Raw genomic sequence first — 18,397 nt, forward strand, 5'->3', positions numbered from 1 at the left:
CCTGCCTTTGCTTGAATGATCATGGCTTGGTCTAGAAGAATGGTCTTCAAGTTTGAGGGCAGGAAGAAAATATTACAACTTCTATTTATTTTTCTTTTTGGCGAATACATTTCGTATGCTCGCAGTGTACACAGGAGTGGGTTTTCAAAATTTGTGCTATCAAAATGTTAGGAGGCCATTGACAAATGATTCAGAACCAGGCCCTGAGGTCCCATTCCAGTGGGGAGTCAGGGCAGGCTCTGGAAGGGACTGAGACAGTGAGTACTAATTCTGGTGTAGCCATTACCTTGCTGTGTGACCTTGACTGCACGAATCCTTTCTGGGCTGAAGTTTTTCATCTCAAAATCATGGATGCTCCTGGTGGTTTTTATGGGCCTTCCAGCTCTGCTGTCTGTCATGGGGCTTCTGTTGATTCTGAGGGGGGACACGAGGGTGGACCTGGAGGGGAGGGGTGGGAAGGAAGCAGGGGTGGTGACAGCAAGTTTGGCCCTAAGGATTTGCCCCGGGGCCTTGTGCCCTGTCCCCAGGTGCGCCAAGTTGTTGCTGGAGGCGGGAGCAAAGGTGAACGTGGCGGGCTCCGAGAGCGAGGTGACGCCCCTGCACGTGGCGGCGGCGCGCGGCCTGGAGCAGCACGTGGCTCTCTACCTGGAACATGGCGCCGACGTGGGCCTGCGCACCAGCCAGGGCGAGACGGCGCTGAACGCGGCGTGCGCGGGGGCCGAGGGCCCGGGCAGAGGCCGGCAGCACGAAGCCGCGGCGCGTCTGCTCCTGGAGGCCGGGGCTGATGCCCGGGCGGCCGGGCGCAAGCGCCACACGCCGCTGCACAACGCTTGTGCCAACGGCTGCGGGGCCCTGGCCGAGCTGCTGCTGCGCCACGGGGCCTGTGCTGGAGTCCCCAACGGGGCGGGCCACACACCCATGGACTGCGCGCTGCAGTCCGTGCAGGACGCCCCCAACTGGGAGCCCGAGGTCCTCTTCGCCGCGCTGCTGGACTATGGGGCCCAGCCTGCCCGCCCTGAGGTGCGTAGGGAGGGCCTGAGACGGAGGCAACCATGGCGGGAGTCCGGGGGGACGGGGGGCCCTGCGGCTGGAATTGCCCTGCCTCTGGGGGAGAGAGGGGTCCAAGAGACTGAAAGCTTACTCAGTGGCCAGAGGTCTGTCCCTGTCTTGGGCTGCGGGAGAGGGTTATAGGGGAGGGTGTCCAAGGGAGGAAAGAGCCCCCAAGGAAACTGGGGCCAAAAGATTGGAGCACACTTGAGGGTGGGGTAAACTGAGGCATAGAAAGTATGAGGAGACATTCAAGCTTTAGCTCCCCCAAATTAGGTTGTGAGGCTGGGGGCGGTGGCTCCCAGCATTTTGGGAGGACCGGGAGGTAGGATTGCTTGAGGACAGGACTTTGAGACCAGCAACATAGCAACATGTCTCTACAAAAATAAAAATAAAAACAAATTAGGGTGTGAGAGGGGATTTCAGTCAGGCTGGACTTCGGTCTGCCCTTGGTTGGAGGAGGCATAGTGCCCCCGAGACCCTCTTCTGATTCTTAGATGCTGAAACACTGTGCCAACTTTCCTCGGGCCCTGGAAGTCCTGCTTAATGCCTATCCTTGTGTCCCATCCTGTGATGGCTGGGTGGAGACAGTACTTCCGGAGCTGTGGCAGGTATGTCCGCCTCAGGGGAGACGGGGAGGAAGGATCAGCCTCAGGCCTGTTTCTCCAGGACCGGCTTCATGGGGGCAGGCCCTAGATGGAAGAGTATGGGCAGAGCGGAACCCCTGGGTTCCAAGGTACCCCCTCCCCCTGACAGCACAGGCTGACTTCTAATTTCATACACCGCTTATCAGGCATCTCTGGGGCGGGAGTGGGTGCAGACATGGCTGAGACCCTTCCCTGAAGTGTAGCCCCAGCTCCCATAACCACTGCAGGGCCTCTTTGGCTCTCAATCTGAGTCCTTTAAGATGCTCCAGACACCCAGGTGGGTGCATGTTGCAAAATCCCAGGGCCCCCAACACTGGGCTGCCCCCAGGTAGTAGGGCATAGTCAAGGGTGTTGGGCCGCCTGACTCTCTTTCACTCCTGGCCTAGGAGCACAACGCCTTCTACAGCTCGGCCCTGCGCATGGTGAACCAGCCAAGGCGGCTGCAGCACCTGGCCCGCTTGGCTGTCCGTGCTCAGCTGGGGAGCCGCTGCCGGCAGGCTGCTGCCCGGCTCCCGCTGCCTGCACTGCTCAGGGACTACCTGCTGCTGCGTGTGGAGGGACACATCCAGTGAGCCCCATGCCAGGCTGCTCCCACAGCTCACTCTGCCCCCTCCACTGGACTCTGCCCCCAGCCTAGAGAACTAGTCCCTGGCCTTCTTCTCCGCACTCCCTACGCCCTCCTGTTCCAGCTCATGCCTCCATTGGCTTCTTGAGCCAGTTGCTGACCTCCCACCGGACCTGAGCTTCAGACCCTTTCTCCGGTGGGAAGGTCTGCAGGCTCAGCCTGTTCCCAGACTCGGCCTTTGCCCACCTCCTTCTGTGCTGAAGTGGATGGCACCTCTATCCACCCAGGCTCCAAGCCAGGAACCAGTGATCCTTGTCACCTCTCTCCCCTGCCACCCATATCCCTGTTCAGCCTCCTAAACAGTGACAGACTCTGCCTGCACTGCCTTGCCCGACCTGCCCTTGTCACTTCTAGGAAGGTCCTGAAACCCATGCCCTGAATGGATGCTGGAATGATCTGTGAGAGTCACCACTCTGATCATTCCCTTCATTGGATTCGCTCTACCTAAAATCAAAACTCAATAAAACAAAGCCTCTAGACCCTGGCCTCTGCCAAGCTCTCTGGCCTCCTCACTTCCCTTCTCCCTTCCAAGGTTCCTGTAATCCAGCCTTAGTAAACTAGTTTCCAGGTGCTGGATATGACCTGCTCTTCTTTGCTTTCAGGTGTCTGCATGCTTCTTCTCTACTGCTTGGCATACTCTTCCACATTCTTTGGCCTGGTGAAGGCTGATTGACCCTCTAGACTCAGTGCAAATAGCAGTCTCTCTGCAGTGCCTTCCTGGGTGCTGTACTTATGTAATTAACTGTGTTCCTTGAACAAGCTCTTCAGTAAAGATTGTTGAGGGAGTAAAGTGCATGAGGCCTTGGGCTTCCCCAGATGTGCTCCCCTCACCCCCAGGTGATTCGTGGTGTCTTAAACAGTGGTCACTACCTGTGGTCTCTGAGGGCCTGACACAGTAGGACCAGCCACCAAGTGTCCCGACCCCCTCAACTTCTTCCTCTGGCCTCCCAGTCAAAGGTACCACAATACAGGTACAGCTCTAGGAGGAAGCTTTCCAAGGCAAGGTGGTTTTTATGAACGCAAACAAGTGAGTTGTGCATAGAATGAAAGCGTGGATGTTGTTAGGTTTAAATATGCCTGAGGTCCCCATCACTCCATCTTTATTTCCCCCCCTTTTTGCTCTTCCGTGGCTTCCAAGTTTTCTGCACTCAGCAACTGTTAGAAGAATAGCTCAAGGGCCAGGCATAGTGGTGCACGCCTGTGGTCCCAGCTACTCAGGAGGCTGAGGCAGGAGGATTGCTTGGGCCCAGAAGTTTGGGGCTGTAGTGAGCTAGGCTGACACCACGGCCCTCAACCCAGGGCAAAAAAAAAAATCTTTGTCAAAAAAAAAAAAAAAAAAAAAAAAGAGATGACTTTAGCTCCACCACTAACTGTATAAATTTGGACAATTATTTATTCTCTCTGAGCCTCAGTTTCCAAACCTATAGTAGGAGCTACTTCATGGGGCTCCATGAGATAATGTATGTGAGATAATGTATGTGAAGTCCTTGGCATAATACATGGCACCTAGTAAGCTCTCTCAATAAACACAGCGGCTATTATTATATAAAAATATTAGCAGTGGTTCAGTTGAGTGGTTTGTTTATTCCCTGAAATATATACTGAGAGTCCTTGAACCTGCTGTTCTCTCTGTTTGGAACTTTACTTGGTAAATCTCTACTTATTCTTCAAAATTTTGTAGAATTTTGTTTAACTGGACTATGATGTCCTGCCCCCTTCTGTGTTCAAAATAAAAACACCAAACCTTAAAATCCAAAAGGTACATTTACACAGAAATTAAAACAGTACCTTTCCTCTCACAAATATACTGTTGATCAAAAGAAGCCAGAAAAAAGAACTGAAAGGAGGGACTCAAATAGATAACCTGTATATCAATGTTCATAGCAGTATTATTCACAATTGCCAAAAGGCGGAAATACCCTAATGCCCATTAGCAGATAAATGGATAAAGAAAATACGGTATATACATACAATGGAATATTATTCAGCCTTAAAAAGCAATGAAACGCTGATACATGCTACAACATGGATAAACCTTGAAAACATGCTACCTGAAATAAGCCAGCTATGAAGGGACGAATACTGTATGATTCCACTTACATGAAGTACCTAGAATACGCAAATTCATAGAGACAGAAAGTAGAATGGGGGGAAGAAGGGGGAGTTACTGCTTGATGCGTACAGGAAATGGGTAGTGGTGATGGGTGCACAACGTTGTGAATGTCACTGAGTTATACACTTAGTTATGTTATCTATATTTTACCATAATAAAAGGACTGTTAAAAAAAGAAGCTAGACTGAAAGACACATACTGATTCCATTTATACAAAGTATGAAAACAGGAAAAACTAATCTCTAGTGACAGACGTGAGAATAGTGGCTACTCTTTGGAGGTTAGTGGGTAGAAGACATGAAGTGGGGGTTCTGGGGAAATTTTCTATTTCTTGTTATAAGTGTTGGTTCCACCTGAGCGTTCAGTTGGTACAAACCACTTCGCTTATGTTTGCCCCGTTTGCGTTACGTATACTTTAACCAATAGTGCAGCAAAACCCAAAAACAAACCCCAGCACGTTTTTAGAAATTTTTTAAATTGCAAAATGGATAAGTTCTTGTAAGTTGAACTTTTTTCCCTGCTTTTTTTGGTTCCTGCTTTTCTTGTGTCCTAAGCCTGCACTTAATGTGTGTCTTCTCCGAAATGCTTTCCCGTCGTATTTATCAAGGTCCCACACTATCAGGGGCCGCTCTCTTCAAATCCTGCATGGAGACTAACTTGTCTTCTCGTCTGTCTTTCCGACTAGCCCAGAGCTGAGTTCCGGGAAGTCAGAAAGACCAGTCCTCACTAATCCCGCTCACCTGAAGCTCGGTGCGCGTTACAAAGCAGTAATGAATCCAATGTGCCAGGGAGGTAGAGAGCAAGGCCGGAAGAACAAGGCTGGAAAGGGAAACCTCGCTAGGGCTCTGCCCCGCACCGCCAACCGGGGAATCCCTCCACCAACATGAAGCCGCGCCCCTTTCCCAAGCACCTCCCCGACTCCCCTCTTGGCCCCGCCTCTCAATCCAGGCTGCCTAAGGTCCCGCCCACCAGGCGTGGCCCCGCTCCAGGAGGCCCGGGATCCCGCCAACAATGACTCCGCCTCTCCTTCCGCTGAGAAACCTGTCCCTTTTATTTAAAGAATACGTTTACGTCAAGCCGCCTGTCGTAGCTTTGCGTCATCAGTGCAGGGCGCGGAGGCGGGACTTCCTGTCCCTTGTCCTAACAGCTTCCGGGAAAAGCCGGAAGAGACAGGACCCTGGATAGAATTGGGCATTTCCAGCCCCTCCCCCGGCCCCTACGGAAAGACGAGACCAGGGGCCGTCCTGGCGAAGTCAAAACATTTAGTCTGGCCTTTTCAGGTGAGGACTTCCTTCCCCATCCAGGCACGGTACTGGTACAATCCCCCTTTAATTTCCCGTGACTCCCTGCGTCCCAAGGCCCCGCCCCCAGTTCCCCAGCCCCGCCCCGAAGTTTGAGGGGTGTGGATGGTTTGTGACCCCCTCACCTGACCCTACCCCTCACGGGCTGGGAGAGCTTGGCTTAGGCACGGCGGCCGGGACCGGCAGCTTTTCGGTTCATATGGGCTCATGGACCCCACTCCAGCGCCACGGGAATAGGACCGTCCAAACGCGGAACCTTCGCTTCAGAAAAAACAGGGTTGGGGACCCCTCATCGTTGTCAGGGGAGCTCACAGGCTGAGGAGAGAGCAAAGGCCCTTGAGGCGGGAGATCTGCGGTCCTGCTCTGCCCCTTCCCACGAGCGTTCCCTGTGTCTCTGCCAGTCGTTTTCGTCTTTCTTTGCCACGGTTTCCTTTTCTGTAAATCACTGTTGATGACATTAACCATCATACCATCAGTAGTTAGTTGTGGGAGAGATAAATAATTGCTACCATTTGTTTATTGAACAATTGTAATGTGCCAGGCACTGTGCTAAGTATTTCGCTTCGATGATTTCGCGTCATCTTCAAAACAACCTCATGAGGTAGGTACGATTTTTAACACCATTTTACTGACGAGAAAGCTGAAGCTGTGAAAATGTCTGAGGTTACATAGCTAGTAAGAGGCAATACTGAGATGATAATTAGTTAGTTGTTTTGTTCGTTTGTTTGTTTGACTCCAGAGCCGGTTTATTAAATAAGGCTGTGGAAGCTATTCAGATGTTGATATGTTCCACAAATATTCGTTGAGCAAGTACATGGGATTATGCTGGGGACTGCGGTACAAAGAATTACATGTGATCCTTGTCTGCCAGGGGTCTAATAGAGAGAAGGACAGGTAGATAAGTATAATGAAGTTTCGTAGATGCTGTGAGAATAGTGTGATAATGATAATCACCAAACTGGATTTGCCCAGGGACAGGTGTGAAAGCAGCAGATTCTCCAAGGGGAAGAGTAGGTACTCCAAGGAGCAAACACAGATCCTTCCTGCCTTTCAAAGAAACTGCAGAGGGAGAACCTTCATAGTAAAAGAAAAGAAACTCAGATATGGATTGTGAGAGGTGGTGTGGAACCTTTTCCAAATCACTTCCACCTGGGGAGTGGTTTTTGTAGTCATGAGCCCATAGTGACCCGGGAGGGTGCTGTTTCTGGTGTCTGCCCCACATGGCTCTCCAGGGCTTGCCAGAAGGGTTTCAGAGGAGGTAGACATAATGTCTGCTGCTGTTGGCCCTTACAGAGTTGTCCCTTTGATGTGATCTGACTCCGATTTTGTTGATAGGTTAGTTTTCTTTGGCTGTTACCATCTGGGCCTGGATCTGTCACCAGGAATAAAATAGGCTCAAATGAGACAGTCTGGCCAGGGTGGCTGCACAGTGCCTCCATAGGGGCCCCACAATAAAATATTCCAGGCTTTTGGTCTCTCTGAAGCCACTTTGGAGGCAGCTCAGTGGGCATATTTGCTTGACCAAGTGATAGAAATCCTAGAGAAGCTCACGGCTCAAAGAAGCAAAATTTTTCCCCATCTACCAAAAAAGCAGTGATCAGTAGCAACAGCAGTAAGGCTGTGAGGTTTTCTTGATGATCCTTGATTGTTGGGGGGTTGGAGTATAAGAGAGGAAAGGGTGTGGAACATGAAAACTAGGGTTTCATGCTTGAGGCAAAGGGTAAGTCTTTAGCTTTGGTCTCGGGGTCCAGAGTTAGGAAGGTTTGTCCCCCCTTCTATAGGACACTGAATTCCATTTTCTTTCAGGGCTGGGTCAGTTAGAACCTAAACAGACTAGAAACTTGGTTGCAGCCCTCAGGCTCTGCTGATGATATCCCCTTTGTTCCTGCAGCGTGGACCCAGTCAGCAGCCAGGCCATGGAGCTCTCTGATGTCACCCTCATTGAGGGTGTGGGTAATGAGGTGATGGTGGTGGCAGGTGTGGTGGTGCTGATTCTAGCCTTGGTCCTAGCTTGGCTCTCTACCTACGTAGCAGACAGCGGTAGCAACCAGCTCCTGGGCACTATTGTGTCAGCAGGCGACACATCTGTCCTCCACTTGGGGCATGTGGACCACCTGGTGGCTGGCCAAGGCACCCCAGAGCCAACTGAACTCCCCCATCCATCAGAGGGTAATGATGAGAAGACTGAAGAGGCTGGAGAAGGTGGGGGAGACTCCACAGGGGAACCTGGAGCTGGGGGTGGTGTTGAGCCCAGCCTTGAGCATCTCCTTGACATCCAAGGCCTGCCCAAAAGACAAGCAGGTGTAGACAGTGGCAGTCCAGAGGCACCCCTGAGATCTGAGGATAGCACCTGCCTCCCTCCCAGCCCTGGCCTCATCAACGTGCGGCTCAAATTCCTCAATGACACCGAGGAGCTGGCTGTGGCCAGGCCAGAGGATACTGTGGGTACCCTGAAGAGGTGAGTGAGCTGGAAAATGGGAGGCTGCTTGTGCCCCATGCCCCCAGCCCTCAGGCACTTCTGAGGATTCTGGTACAGATGTGGGAACAGCAGGGAAGTGTAAGGTCCAGCCCCCCTACTAAGGGTGGGTGGGATACTTTCTTAGAAGTCCACCCTTCAGTTTTTCCCTGCTGCCCTGCTTTGTCGGTCTAGGCCTGTTTGCCTTCTTTTTCCTCACCCTCTGTCTTCCATCTCTTTCATCCTTACAGCAAATACTTCCCTGGACAAGAGAGCCAGATGAAACTGATCTACCAGGGCCGCCTGCTGCAGGACCCAGCCCGCACGCTGCGTTCTCTGAACATTACCGACAACTGTGTGATTCATTGCCACCGCTCACCCCCAGGGTCAGCTGTTCCAGGGCCCTCAGCTTCACTGGCCCCCTCAGCCACTGAGCCACCCAGCCTCGGCGTCAATGTGGGCAGCCTCATGGTGCCCGTGTTTGTGGTGCTGTTGGGTGTTGTCTGGTACTTCCGAATTAATTACCGCCAGTTCTTCACAGCACCTGCTACTGTCTCCCTGGTGGGGGTCACTGTCTTCTTCAGCTTCCTAGTATTTGGGATGTATGGACGATAAGGACAGAGGGAGAAAATGAAAGGCATGGTCTTCCTCCTTTATGGCCTCCCCCCCTTTCCTGGCCAGAGCTGGGCCCAAGGGCCTGGGAGGGAGGGTGGAAAGGACGTGGTGGGTATCTCCTCCATAGGATACAGGAGACAGGTATGGAACTTCCCATTCTCCATGGGGGTACACACATCCCCTCTGTGCAAGCACAACTCAGGTAGAAATGAGGATGTCATCTTCCTTCACTATTAGGGTCTTGAAGGAGTTCAGAGCTGATGGCCAAACTCAGTGGGGAGCCTGGGCTCTGAGGATTCCCTCCCAACTGTGGCCCTAGCTCTTCCCCTTATCCTGCATGCCTGCCCCCAGCACCCAGGGCTGCCTGCTGGGGCAGCTCAGCATGGCCCAAGCACACCTCTGTAGGGAACCTGGAATATTCTTCATTTCTTTAGCCAAATATCAATCTTTTGAGACTGAAATCACACAGGCAGGAAATGAAAATTGTACCAGCTTTCCCTATAGGCACCTAGCCACCCCCACCTTCTCCCTCTACCCATGTAGCAGGAATAGGGTGTTCTCCATGTTCTAGGTATTTTCCAGTGTTCTCCTTTCTTTCAATGCACTTTGCTTGCATTATTATTTTTTTTAGTAGTCCTTTATAGAGCTCAGTCAGGAAGGGGATTGGGGCAGAAAGCCAAGCCCCCAGCATTGGGAGCGGCCAGGCCACAGCTGCTACTACCCCAGGCCTACGGCTGTAAGTGAAAGACAGCACTGGCCCTTGGCCAGTGTCCTACCCTGCCCAGCTCCAAGGACGAGCTCTGAGTATGGATCACTGGGCCCAAGGCTTTTGCCTTTGGGGCTCTGGTTGGAGGGTCAGTGTCTGTGACTGAATAAAGTTCCATTTTGTGGCTGTGGAGCCTCCTTCTGTGACAGTAAGAGAATGGCTTTGCTCTGCCCCCAGCAACATGGCAATGAGGGTGGGTAGGCTGGGCTACCAACGGGAGATGCAGTTTATTTACACCAGCAGCCATGGGGGCAGAGGGAATACACAGCGTTTACAAAGTTAGCTACCTGTACAGGATGGATTACATATGCAAAAATAAAAATCTCAAGACCACAGGACAGCGTGAGCCCCACCCCCCTCCCCCAATGACCCCAGCATGCGGTAATGCCAGGCGGGTGGCCCCTGGGCATGCGGGGGGGAGTGATGCATGGAAGGAAAAGCCACCGGCCATGGAAATTAGTACAGAACCCCCCCACACACACTCAGACACGATAGGATACAGGGTGGACGACACCTAGCTGGGGTGGAAAGGATGGGAATTGAAACCCACACAGCCTGCTGTTAGAGGGAGGGAAGTGGGGAGCTCCTAGCCCCTGTTCAACTACATGGTAGAGGGGCACTCTCTCTCCCCAGAAGGAAAGGGGTTTGTTCCCTCAGGGTCCCTGCTGGACCAAGCCCATCTCTTACCCAGCCTGGGCAGGGGGCTCTGCCCTGAGGGCGGGCCAAGAAACAATGGGGAAGTTTATGTGGACAAACCAGTTCCCAGACTACTTCCCACTTCTCCCTCCTCCAACCAGAAGGGGGAAAGGGAGAGACCAGAGGGGAAAGGGTATATTAGGGCCTGAGCTGCAGCTGCCTCTCAGCAGGGAGAGTGGCCCACAGCCTTCCTCCCTTCACCTTCAACCTACTCCCAAGACTCCCTTTGGAAGCGGGCTGGAGGCTTGCTGAGATCCTCCTTCCCCTCGGAGGGAGAAGGCTATGGAGGGCCAAGAACAGAGGAGCCCAAGCCCCAGGATTTATTCCAACTCCTGCCAAAATTTGTTTGGCTTTTTAAAAAATAATAACAATTCGTGGGTTAAAAACCAATTTGTAACCAGGCATCAGCCACAATGAGAACAACCCCAGGAGGAGAGTGGGGTTCCAGACAGGGCCCTAATCTCTGTTGTTACCTTAACCCTCTAGGGCCCCTAACCCAAATCAGAACAAACAGTCTTGGGTACTAGCTACCCAAAAGTGGGATGGCTCCTCTTGCAAGGAGGGCAGGGGACGTGTCCAGCAAGGGCCAGAGAATTTGGCTCAGGGTCGACTTCACCCCTGTGTCAGTCAGCTCTGCTCCCAGCCCCAGCTGCAGTCCTCCAGCTCTGCTCCTGGGAGTGATGGTGCCTGCACAGAGGGGGACGGTACATCTCTCCAGGATACAGACCAGGTAGGTGGGCACACTGGCATGACAGTCCCATAGAGGGGCAATGACACCCCTCCCCCTCCACTGACAACTCAGAGCAGAGACCACCTTCTCTTCCCACCCCACTCCTAACAAAGGGGGAGAGGCACAAGATTAGGATTTTCCTCAGAGCCCCAAACCACAAGTACAGAATAAATAACTTAAAAGCGGCTAAGGAAGGGGAAACAGGGCAGGCTTTGGAGGCAGGAGCATTGAGAGGAACCGAAGCTGGTCGAGGTGAAAGGGGTGGCAAGCAGCAGCTGGGAACTTGGGCTACCCCCGTAGGGCAGTGGGGCAGGGTGGGCAGGAGGAACATGGGGCCACCCCAGGAGGGTGAGGCTGGGCCCCTTCCTGGGGCAGGGAATGAGGTAAGAAAACATTTCAAATAAAGCAGCACCGTTCCCTCTCACCTTGGGGCCCCACTCCTCACCAGCCCTGGGTCAGGGAGGAAAGGCAGGGGGGAGTCATTTTGATACACAGCTCCCTCTTCCTACCCTCCCCTTTCCCATTCCTTGAAGCTGTAGAGGCTGGAGGCCCTTTCCTGGCACCCAACAACAAAAGGACAGCTCCTGCTGCCAAGGAGGCCCATGGGGACTGAGGGAAAAGGGCTGCCCCTGTGAGGGGCAGGGAAGGTGGTGGCAGTTCTGGACGCCTACCTTAGCAGACAGCACGCTGTGCCTGCCTACCCCTGGGACTGGGGGCATTTGATAGGATTCTGCACACATACAGGACATGCCCAGTCCTGCCCCTCAGCTCCAAGCACCGGACCCATTCACATTGCTGAGGGCAGCCGGAGGAGGCCCCCTCCAGGCTCAGCTTCTGACCCACAGCCTCCCGGGGTAGCCACAATGCCCCTCGGCAGGGCTTAGTCCAGTTCCTGGGGTGGGGGGCAGGCAGTGCCCTGGCACAGTGCCCAGGTCAGGCCCCTGGCCTAGCTGGACATCCAGTAACTCACAGAATAAATAGGAAAACCGCCTCCCCACCAAACTTATGTCCAAGGCATAATATGTCCAGGTCTGAGTCCTGCACGCCGAGGGGTCATGCTCCATTGCAGAGGACCCTGACACCCCCCAGGGGTGCATAATTGGATCCTCTGCCTGCCTGGCCCACCAAGCTTCCCAAGCCCAAACCCCCAGCAGCCGTCCATGTGCCAGGTTATGCCACCTGGGTGGGGGTCGGGAGAGAGGGCTCTGCTCAGCCGAAGGCTATCCCTTGCACCCAAGTCAGTTGATGTCATCATAGATGCTGGGCGTTGGGGGTGCCGGTGGCTTTGGCTTCTTCTTCTTGTTGGAGCCCAGGCCAGAAGCAGTCCCTACCAGGCTCAGATGGGATTTCTTTTTCTTGGTTTTCCGTGACTCAGAGCTGTTGGTACCTGCAGAGACAGAGGCGTGAAGGATGAGAGCAGGGTTGTGGCAGGAAAGGTGGCGCCCTGTGCCCTGGGGCCCAACAGTGTCACATACCTAGACCCCATCCCTGATTTTCACTCGTCTTGGAGGAGCCTGAATCAGAGGGTGAGAGATCGGAAGAACCGTCCCACTGAAGCCGGCTGATCAGGGCCTGGCTGTCAGTCATGTCAAAGCTGTCATTATCCAGGGAGCTCTCAACCTCTGGAAGGACGCTGAAAGGGGAGGAGCCAAAGGGCTTTAGGTGATACCAATCATCACCCTAACCTGCCACAACCCACCACCCATCCTGTATGGTCACTCACGCTGAGGGCCCGAGGAAATAAATCCGCACGGTTCGCCTCTGCTCATCTGTGTGCTGGGGGCAGCGCAGGGACCTGGTGGGGAGAGAATTATCAGACCCTGACAAGGCATGGAAGGATCTGTTGAACTCAGGTGAAGCCCCTCCCCTCAGCTGAGGTGGGCGGGAGGGATGGGCAAAGATGGGGAAGGGATGAATGGACGGCTCCCAGACTGTGGCCTAAGGCCTGGCCAATGGAGGAGGGAGGGGAACGGCAGGAGCCCCACTGCTCAAGTCTGGGGGTACTACCGACCCGTGCCCAGGGTGAGTGTGCAGGAGGGCCCCCTGGCCCCCTTTCTAGGTTCTGTGCTCACCTTGTGCACATCTTCTTGGTGTGTTCAGAAATCACCCCACATTGCTGGAAGAGGAATATAAGCTGAAAGAAGGGATGGAGTGGAACCTACTCTAAACACTAGATGTTCCCTTCTGTACGAATACTAGACTGCACAAGGAGAAACGGCCCGAAGGTGTCCAGGGCAGACGGTCCCAGGCTACTATGGGCCAGGAAACCTAATTCCGGAGAGAAAACTACATGACCCTAACTGCTATGTCACCAGCGTCCTCCAGAGCCTTGACCACTGCCTGTGGCGTCAGTCCACTCCCAGGGGCCTCCCCTTCCCTGGTCCCTCACCGTGGTGAGCAGGCTACGCAGCTCCTCTGGCCCCAGGGTCTCATAGCTGATCCCAGTTGAGTTGTTATACTGTGGGAGAACCAGAGGTACAGGTTAGAGAAGGGCAGACAAAAAAGGGGGTGCAAGGGGTGGTGGAGAATCAATCCCTCTAGTGCCTTTCTAAGTGAGGTGCTTTGGGATGACCCAGCAGTTTCCCAAGTGATTCCTTTCATCCCACCTGCACATGGTGAGGGGGTGGGACCCAGAAAGAACATAAATATACAAGACCCAAATAGCTCATCTACTGCTTCTGGCTTGTCAGCATTCTGATCCCCACTTGTCCAAATCCCAACAAACTCACAACATGGACAATGAGAGGAACATAAGAGGGGCAACCTATACTCACCTTAAAAGGATCCGAATTGCTAAGTTCCCCTGAAGAAGAAAAAAGAAGGGGAAGGGTGTTTGATGCAGAGGTACAGACAGAGAACCCTGAAAATAACCAGAGAGGAAGTGGGGGTGACAGAAGGATCACAGGCCCTCCCTCAACACCCCATCCCCAGGCCCCCACCCTCCACCCTCCTGCCCCCCTCCCCCCACAATGAGTCCTAGAAGACACAGCTAGAAGCACTCCCATTGTTCCAGCCCCACTTACCATTTTTGTGTTTTAAAGACTTGGATCTTCGAGGGGAATTGGGGTTCTGGAATGGGAGATACCATAGCTTTGGGGAAAGGGTAACGATAAGGGGGAGCCGAGAACCCAGGGAAGGAAAAAAGATTTGACAAAGAAACATCCTCAAATTCCTGCTCTTCCTCCCCGGTAAGAGGCCTATCTACCCATATTCCCTTCCCCACTCCCCCAAGGCCTCTGCTGCCCCCCTGCCCACCACACACACCCTCATCCCAAAACCCAGAGGCCCCCAATGACCTCAGACTTGAGTCAAGACACCCAAGGACTCCCTCCCCAAAAGGGAGGGTATCTGTCCTTTGCCCAAATTTCCCCCATGCTTGCCCGGCTCTCACCTTGTCTGATTTTCTCTTCTTGGCTGTGGGGAACAAAAGGATAAAGAGCAGGGTTACTTTAAGTTCCCAAAATAAGGAGTAAGGACATCTAAAGAAAAGTATACAACTATACTTTCCCTCCATTGTTCAAGGCAACAGCTTGTGACCACTGTATACCCTATTCCTGTTTGCCCACCTCATCCCAACGTCCCCCAGTTTCCCCAGATCCCCAAACACCTTTCTTCTCTGAGCCATAGGACCAATCGTTGTCATTGATGTCATCGTTATCCTCTTGGTCACTCTCAGACTTGTTCATATTGTTGCTATTGGCAATCCTGCCAAGGGTAGGGAAGAAAAAGGGTCAAAGCTGCCACCCTCTCCACCCCCAACTTCAAGGTATATGGAGCATGTGGGAACAAGTACAACCCTCTGTCCCCTACCGATGCCCCCAGGGGACTACACCATGGCACAGGCTGCAGAAGATGAGCAGCTCTGGTTCCAGCAGGGGGAATGGCCCTCACCGGCGGTTGGCGATTCGGCTGCTGTTCCGACCCATTCCCAGGCACTTCTCCAGATGAGGAGCAAAGCGGGAGGCGGCAATGCTGCGGCTGCAGTTGGGGCAAACACACTCCTTGCTCTTCCACTGGTTGAAAACCTGTCCAAAGATGTCCAACCCCGGCTGGTCCACGATCTCTGGGGACAGGAGAGGCGTGGCGATCAGGGCAGGCAGGGGACCCTCTTCTCTTGTTCCCGTGGCTTCTTCAACCCCCCTACCCAGGCTCACAGGAGCTCCAGGATCTACATCTAGTGGTTTCCAGGGAAGGAAATGCGAAGCACTCCCAGGGCAGGGTTAGACTGCTCTCCTTCTCCCTGAAGCTCACCAAAATCCTTCATGCTATCAGGGTCCGTGTCGTCCAGGAAGAAGTAGCCACACTTGACAGCCCGGTGTACCTCAAAGCAGAATCCCAAACAAGAATCCTCGACCAGGTCCGCGTATATCTCCTGAGCGATGGCCTGGGCCCCAGGGGAGAACATCCACGGTCACAAGAGTCACAGCCTCCTGGACTGATAGCAATTCTCACCAACTAAATCTCCTGCCAACTGGCCCCAGCCAAAAAATCATGCTTTCTTTGCCATTTTCCCCATCTTGACTTTGTGTTCTTTCTTCTTCCCGGATCCATGGGCCTTTTCAGCTGGCTATTCCCTTTAAGGAACAAGGCTGATTACCCAAATTCCTCCTTGGTGTGGATGCCAGATATAGCGACGTAGAGACATCAAGAGAAAGAACTAGAGGCACACGTGGGGGAGCCCTCACCTCTAGTTTGCTGTTATCCAGGCCAGACAAAGACATTTCCTCCATTTTCATTTGTAAACTCTTGTGGAGACGGCGCTCTGACTGCTCATAGCACAGCGGGCGGCAACTCGGCTGCACACATTGTGGGGGGGTGTTGGTGTGAGTCCAAGGCACCTCTAAAGACTGCCCCCTCCCCTCCCCACCTAGCTGCCCAGATATCCTGGCATCAGGGTATCTCCCTCCCCAAGGCCCAGGCTCACTAAGTCTGGATGGTCCTTCAGGGCCTGAAACCTAAAGGTGGCCTAGTCTTTCCCAGGCCGGAGCTCAGGCCCTGGACTCTATTGCCAATCAGAGTCTGGGTCTATAGGAGGCAGCAGCTCACCCCAGGTCCCCAAAACTCAAACCCCTCTTTGATACCCATGGTGCAATGCAGCAGGGGGAGGAGAAGGAACTCTAAGGCCTCAAAGCAAACCCACAGGGTGTGGCAAAGAACTGCACAGACTCCTAAATACACCCCCCCCTTCCCTAAAGGCTCTCCTCAGAGTCACCTCTGCTTTCAGCCAGGATGTCCACTTGGGGGGGTACTGCTACCAGAAGTAGGAATGGCCCTAGGACCCTACCACCTTCACCCTACTCTGTCTTCCTTTGAAATAAGCCTGCCACTCCACGAGGGGAGCAGAGCCCACAGAAGCCTAGAGCTAAGGGACATTTCTAGCCACCATGAGCAAGAGGGGACACAGCCCAGTGGAATGGCATGCCAGGAGCGGGGACTTCCCTTACCTGTTCTTCCTTTAGATAACCACCCTCCCTCCCTCAGGACCAGCCCGGAAGTCTCTCCAAGAGCCCCAAAGTCCAGGAACCCCCACCAAAGGATTCAGAAACAGCACCCACAGTCCAGTGCCCCTCTGAACGGTGGGTACGAGTTTAAGGAGCTGCCGGCCTAGAGTGGGGTGGGGACTGACAAATGAGCCAGGGGCACTGGGAAGGGTAGGAGGCCGGGCCTCGGCTCTTCCCCCGTCCCTGCGGCACTGCTGCTGCATCATACCGACTGGGGGGAGGAGAGCTGAGCCACCGGAGGCCGGCGCCGGTCCGGGACAGACCGACCCCCAGAGAGTGGGCAGAGTGGGACGCGTCCCGGCCCCTCTCCTTCCTCGCCCGCCAACAGCCCCGGCCGGCCGGGGAGAGGAGTCCGGGAGGGTGTCTCTATTGTCCCGGGGGCTGGGGCCTGGCTCCCTAACAAAGGCCCCGCGCCCCCTCCCCGGCCGGCCCTGCCCCGCCCAAGGGGGACCCAGACGGGGGAGAGCAGGGGGCCCCGGCCGGGCCGGGAAGCTGGGGGAAGCCGGGCGTTTCCGCGTCGGTCCGGGGGGAGGGGAAGGGGCGCTGACCCAGACCTGGGGGGAGGGGGCTCAAGCCCCGCCTCGGGCCCCGCCCCCCGCCCCCCGCAGGCCCCTCCTCCGTCCCCGTCTCCGTCCGTACTCACCCCGCCCGGGGGGCCGCGCCGGGGCCCGGCGGCCTCTTAGGGCCGCGTCCTCCGGCGGCGGCGGCGGCGGCGGCTGCTCCGGAGCCCCATGTCCGTCGGTCCGTCCTCGCCTCTCCCCGGGACCCAGGGCCCGGGGCCGGGGGGTCGGGCCGCCCCCCCGCCTCGCCGCCTCACCGGGCGGCCATGGCCCCTTCCCCTCCCTTCTCGTCCCGTCGCCGCCTCCTCCTCCTCACCTCACCCCGCCCGCGCGCAGTCCGCGCGCCGTCCGCGCGCCCCTCCCCCCGCCCCCCACTCCAGCCCGCCTCTCCCGGGCGGGGGGTGCGGCGCGAGCCCGGAGCGCGCGCGCGTGCCGCGACCGGAGGATGGATGGATGGAGCGAGCGAGAACGCGAACGTGCGCGCGCGCGCCCCTCTCCCCCTCCCTCCGCGCGGGCGCGGGGCCAAGCGCGAGCGCGCTCCAACCTCCTCCTCTTCCTCCTCCCGCCCCTCCTCAACACCCCGCCCTCGCCCTCCCTTCCTCTTCCTTCTTTCGCTTTCGCGCGCCCAGCGACTGCTCGCGCCTGCTAGAAGGGCCCGAGCGCGTGCATCTGCCCCGCGGCCGCAGCTCGGCAGCATTTGCTCCAGGGGGCGGGGACCGGGAGGGGAGGAGGGGCGCCACGCCGCCGTCCAAAGTACCGGCGGACGGGGACGGGGGCGGAGAGATGGGCGGGGCCTTCGTGTACCACCCCGGCCAATCGCCGCGTCGTCTCGTCCCGGGAGGCCCAATAGGATGGGAGTGGGTGGAGCGGCGTTCAAGGTGAGGTGCGCGGTGCGCTGGGGGCGGAGACGCTGTGCCGTCCCGGCCGGCTCGGGGGCGGGGGCAGCGGGTGGCGTCGAAAGAGAGCGCCGGCTCCCAGCCCAGCCTGGGACGCCTTCCGGCCCAGGCTCCCCCGCCCTTCCCTCGGGGCTCCCTGCTCTTCCCTCCTCCCTCCGCTCCCCCTTTTACCCCGAGGCGTGCAGCCACTTCTGTGAAGAGGCCAGACTTGAAGTGGGGCGCAGTTAGGACCTCAGGGCGGAAAACCCGTGGAACCGAAGGGGCTCGTCCGCGCCTCCGTTCTCCCGGTTTCTGGGCGGGTCTCAGCCCACTCCAGGCCTGAGAACCAACAAGCGCCCGAGTTGAGGGTCCACTGCTGAAGGCGGAGGCCCGGCTTCGCCCTTCTGAGCAAGCACCCTCCCCGCCCTCATCCTAATTTAGATCCCACACCTGCTCGCCTTTCCTG

General features: G+C 55.6%; 3 protein-coding genes and 1 pseudogene across 8 annotated transcripts in view; 3 read left to right on the top strand and 1 right to left on the bottom strand.

The window, feature by feature from the left end:
• ASB16 (ankyrin repeat and SOCS box containing 16) overlaps positions 1 to 2,288 on the top strand; it is a 6,000-nt gene extending 3,712 nt beyond the window's left edge. Inside the window, exons 3-5 of the mRNA XM_012659050.1 lie at positions 528 to 1,020; positions 1,545 to 1,658; positions 2,081 to 2,288. Of these exons, the coding sequence (XP_012514504.1) occupies positions 528 to 1,020; positions 1,545 to 1,658; positions 2,081 to 2,266 (793 nt within the window). The 3' untranslated portion in view covers positions 2,267 to 2,288. The remainder of the gene's footprint in view (positions 1 to 527; positions 1,021 to 1,544; positions 1,659 to 2,080) is intronic.
• A 3,327-nt stretch (positions 2,289 to 5,615) lies between these two features.
• TMUB2 (transmembrane and ubiquitin-like domain containing 2) lies at positions 5,616 to 9,694 on the top strand. 4 transcript variants are annotated; one of them, XM_012659064.1, is made up of 4 exons: positions 5,678 to 5,712; positions 6,275 to 6,334; positions 7,625 to 8,191; positions 8,440 to 9,694. In XM_012659064.1, the coding sequence occupies exons 2-4, from the start codon at positions 6,300 to 6,302 to the stop codon at positions 8,801 to 8,803; spliced, it is 966 nt and encodes a 321-aa protein (XP_012514518.1). In that variant the 5' UTR covers positions 5,678 to 5,712; positions 6,275 to 6,299; the 3' UTR covers positions 8,804 to 9,694. The 4 variants fall into 4 exon arrangements, with proteins under 4 accessions (XP_012514519.1, XP_012514518.1, XP_012514520.1 ...); XM_012659066.1 differs by lacking the exon at positions 5,678 to 5,712 and having other exon boundaries at positions 5,821 to 6,334; positions 7,625 to 7,935; positions 8,014 to 8,191; XM_012659065.1 differs by lacking the exon at positions 6,275 to 6,334 and having other exon boundaries at positions 5,616 to 5,712.
• LOC105822123 lies at positions 9,141 to 9,694 on the top strand (annotated as a pseudogene). Its single transcript, XR_001138089.1, has 2 exons — positions 9,141 to 9,342; positions 9,375 to 9,694. The product of XR_001138089.1 is annotated as an uncharacterized LOC105822123 (transcript).
• Positions 9,695 to 9,777: 83 nt separating this feature from the next.
• On the bottom strand, positions 9,778 to 17,161 carry ATXN7L3 (ataxin 7-like 3). 2 transcript variants are annotated; one of them, XM_012659062.1, is made up of 13 exons: positions 17,140 to 17,161; positions 15,681 to 15,791; positions 15,247 to 15,379; positions 14,887 to 15,058; positions 14,603 to 14,700; positions 14,387 to 14,409; positions 14,019 to 14,064; positions 13,770 to 13,798; positions 13,385 to 13,453; positions 13,068 to 13,111; positions 12,719 to 12,790; positions 12,471 to 12,628; positions 9,778 to 12,382 (listed from the first exon to the last, which is right to left on the bottom strand). In XM_012659062.1, exons 2-13 carry the CDS (start codon positions 15,729 to 15,731, stop codon positions 12,234 to 12,236), a joined length of 1,044 nt encoding a protein of 347 aa, XP_012514516.1. In that variant the 5' UTR covers positions 15,732 to 15,791; positions 17,140 to 17,161; the 3' UTR covers positions 9,778 to 12,233. The 2 variants fall into 2 exon arrangements, with proteins under 2 accessions (XP_012514516.1, XP_012514515.1); XM_012659061.1 differs by having other exon boundaries at positions 14,019 to 14,085.
• Positions 17,162 to 18,397: the final 1,236 nt, after the last annotated feature.

The sequence above is a fragment of the Propithecus coquereli genome, unplaced genomic scaffold (genome assembly GCF_000956105.1).
Source record: "Propithecus coquereli isolate 6110/MARCELLA unplaced genomic scaffold, Pcoq_1.0 Scaffold598, whole genome shotgun sequence".
Taxonomy (NCBI): domain Eukaryota; kingdom Metazoa; phylum Chordata; class Mammalia; order Primates; family Indriidae; genus Propithecus; species Propithecus coquereli.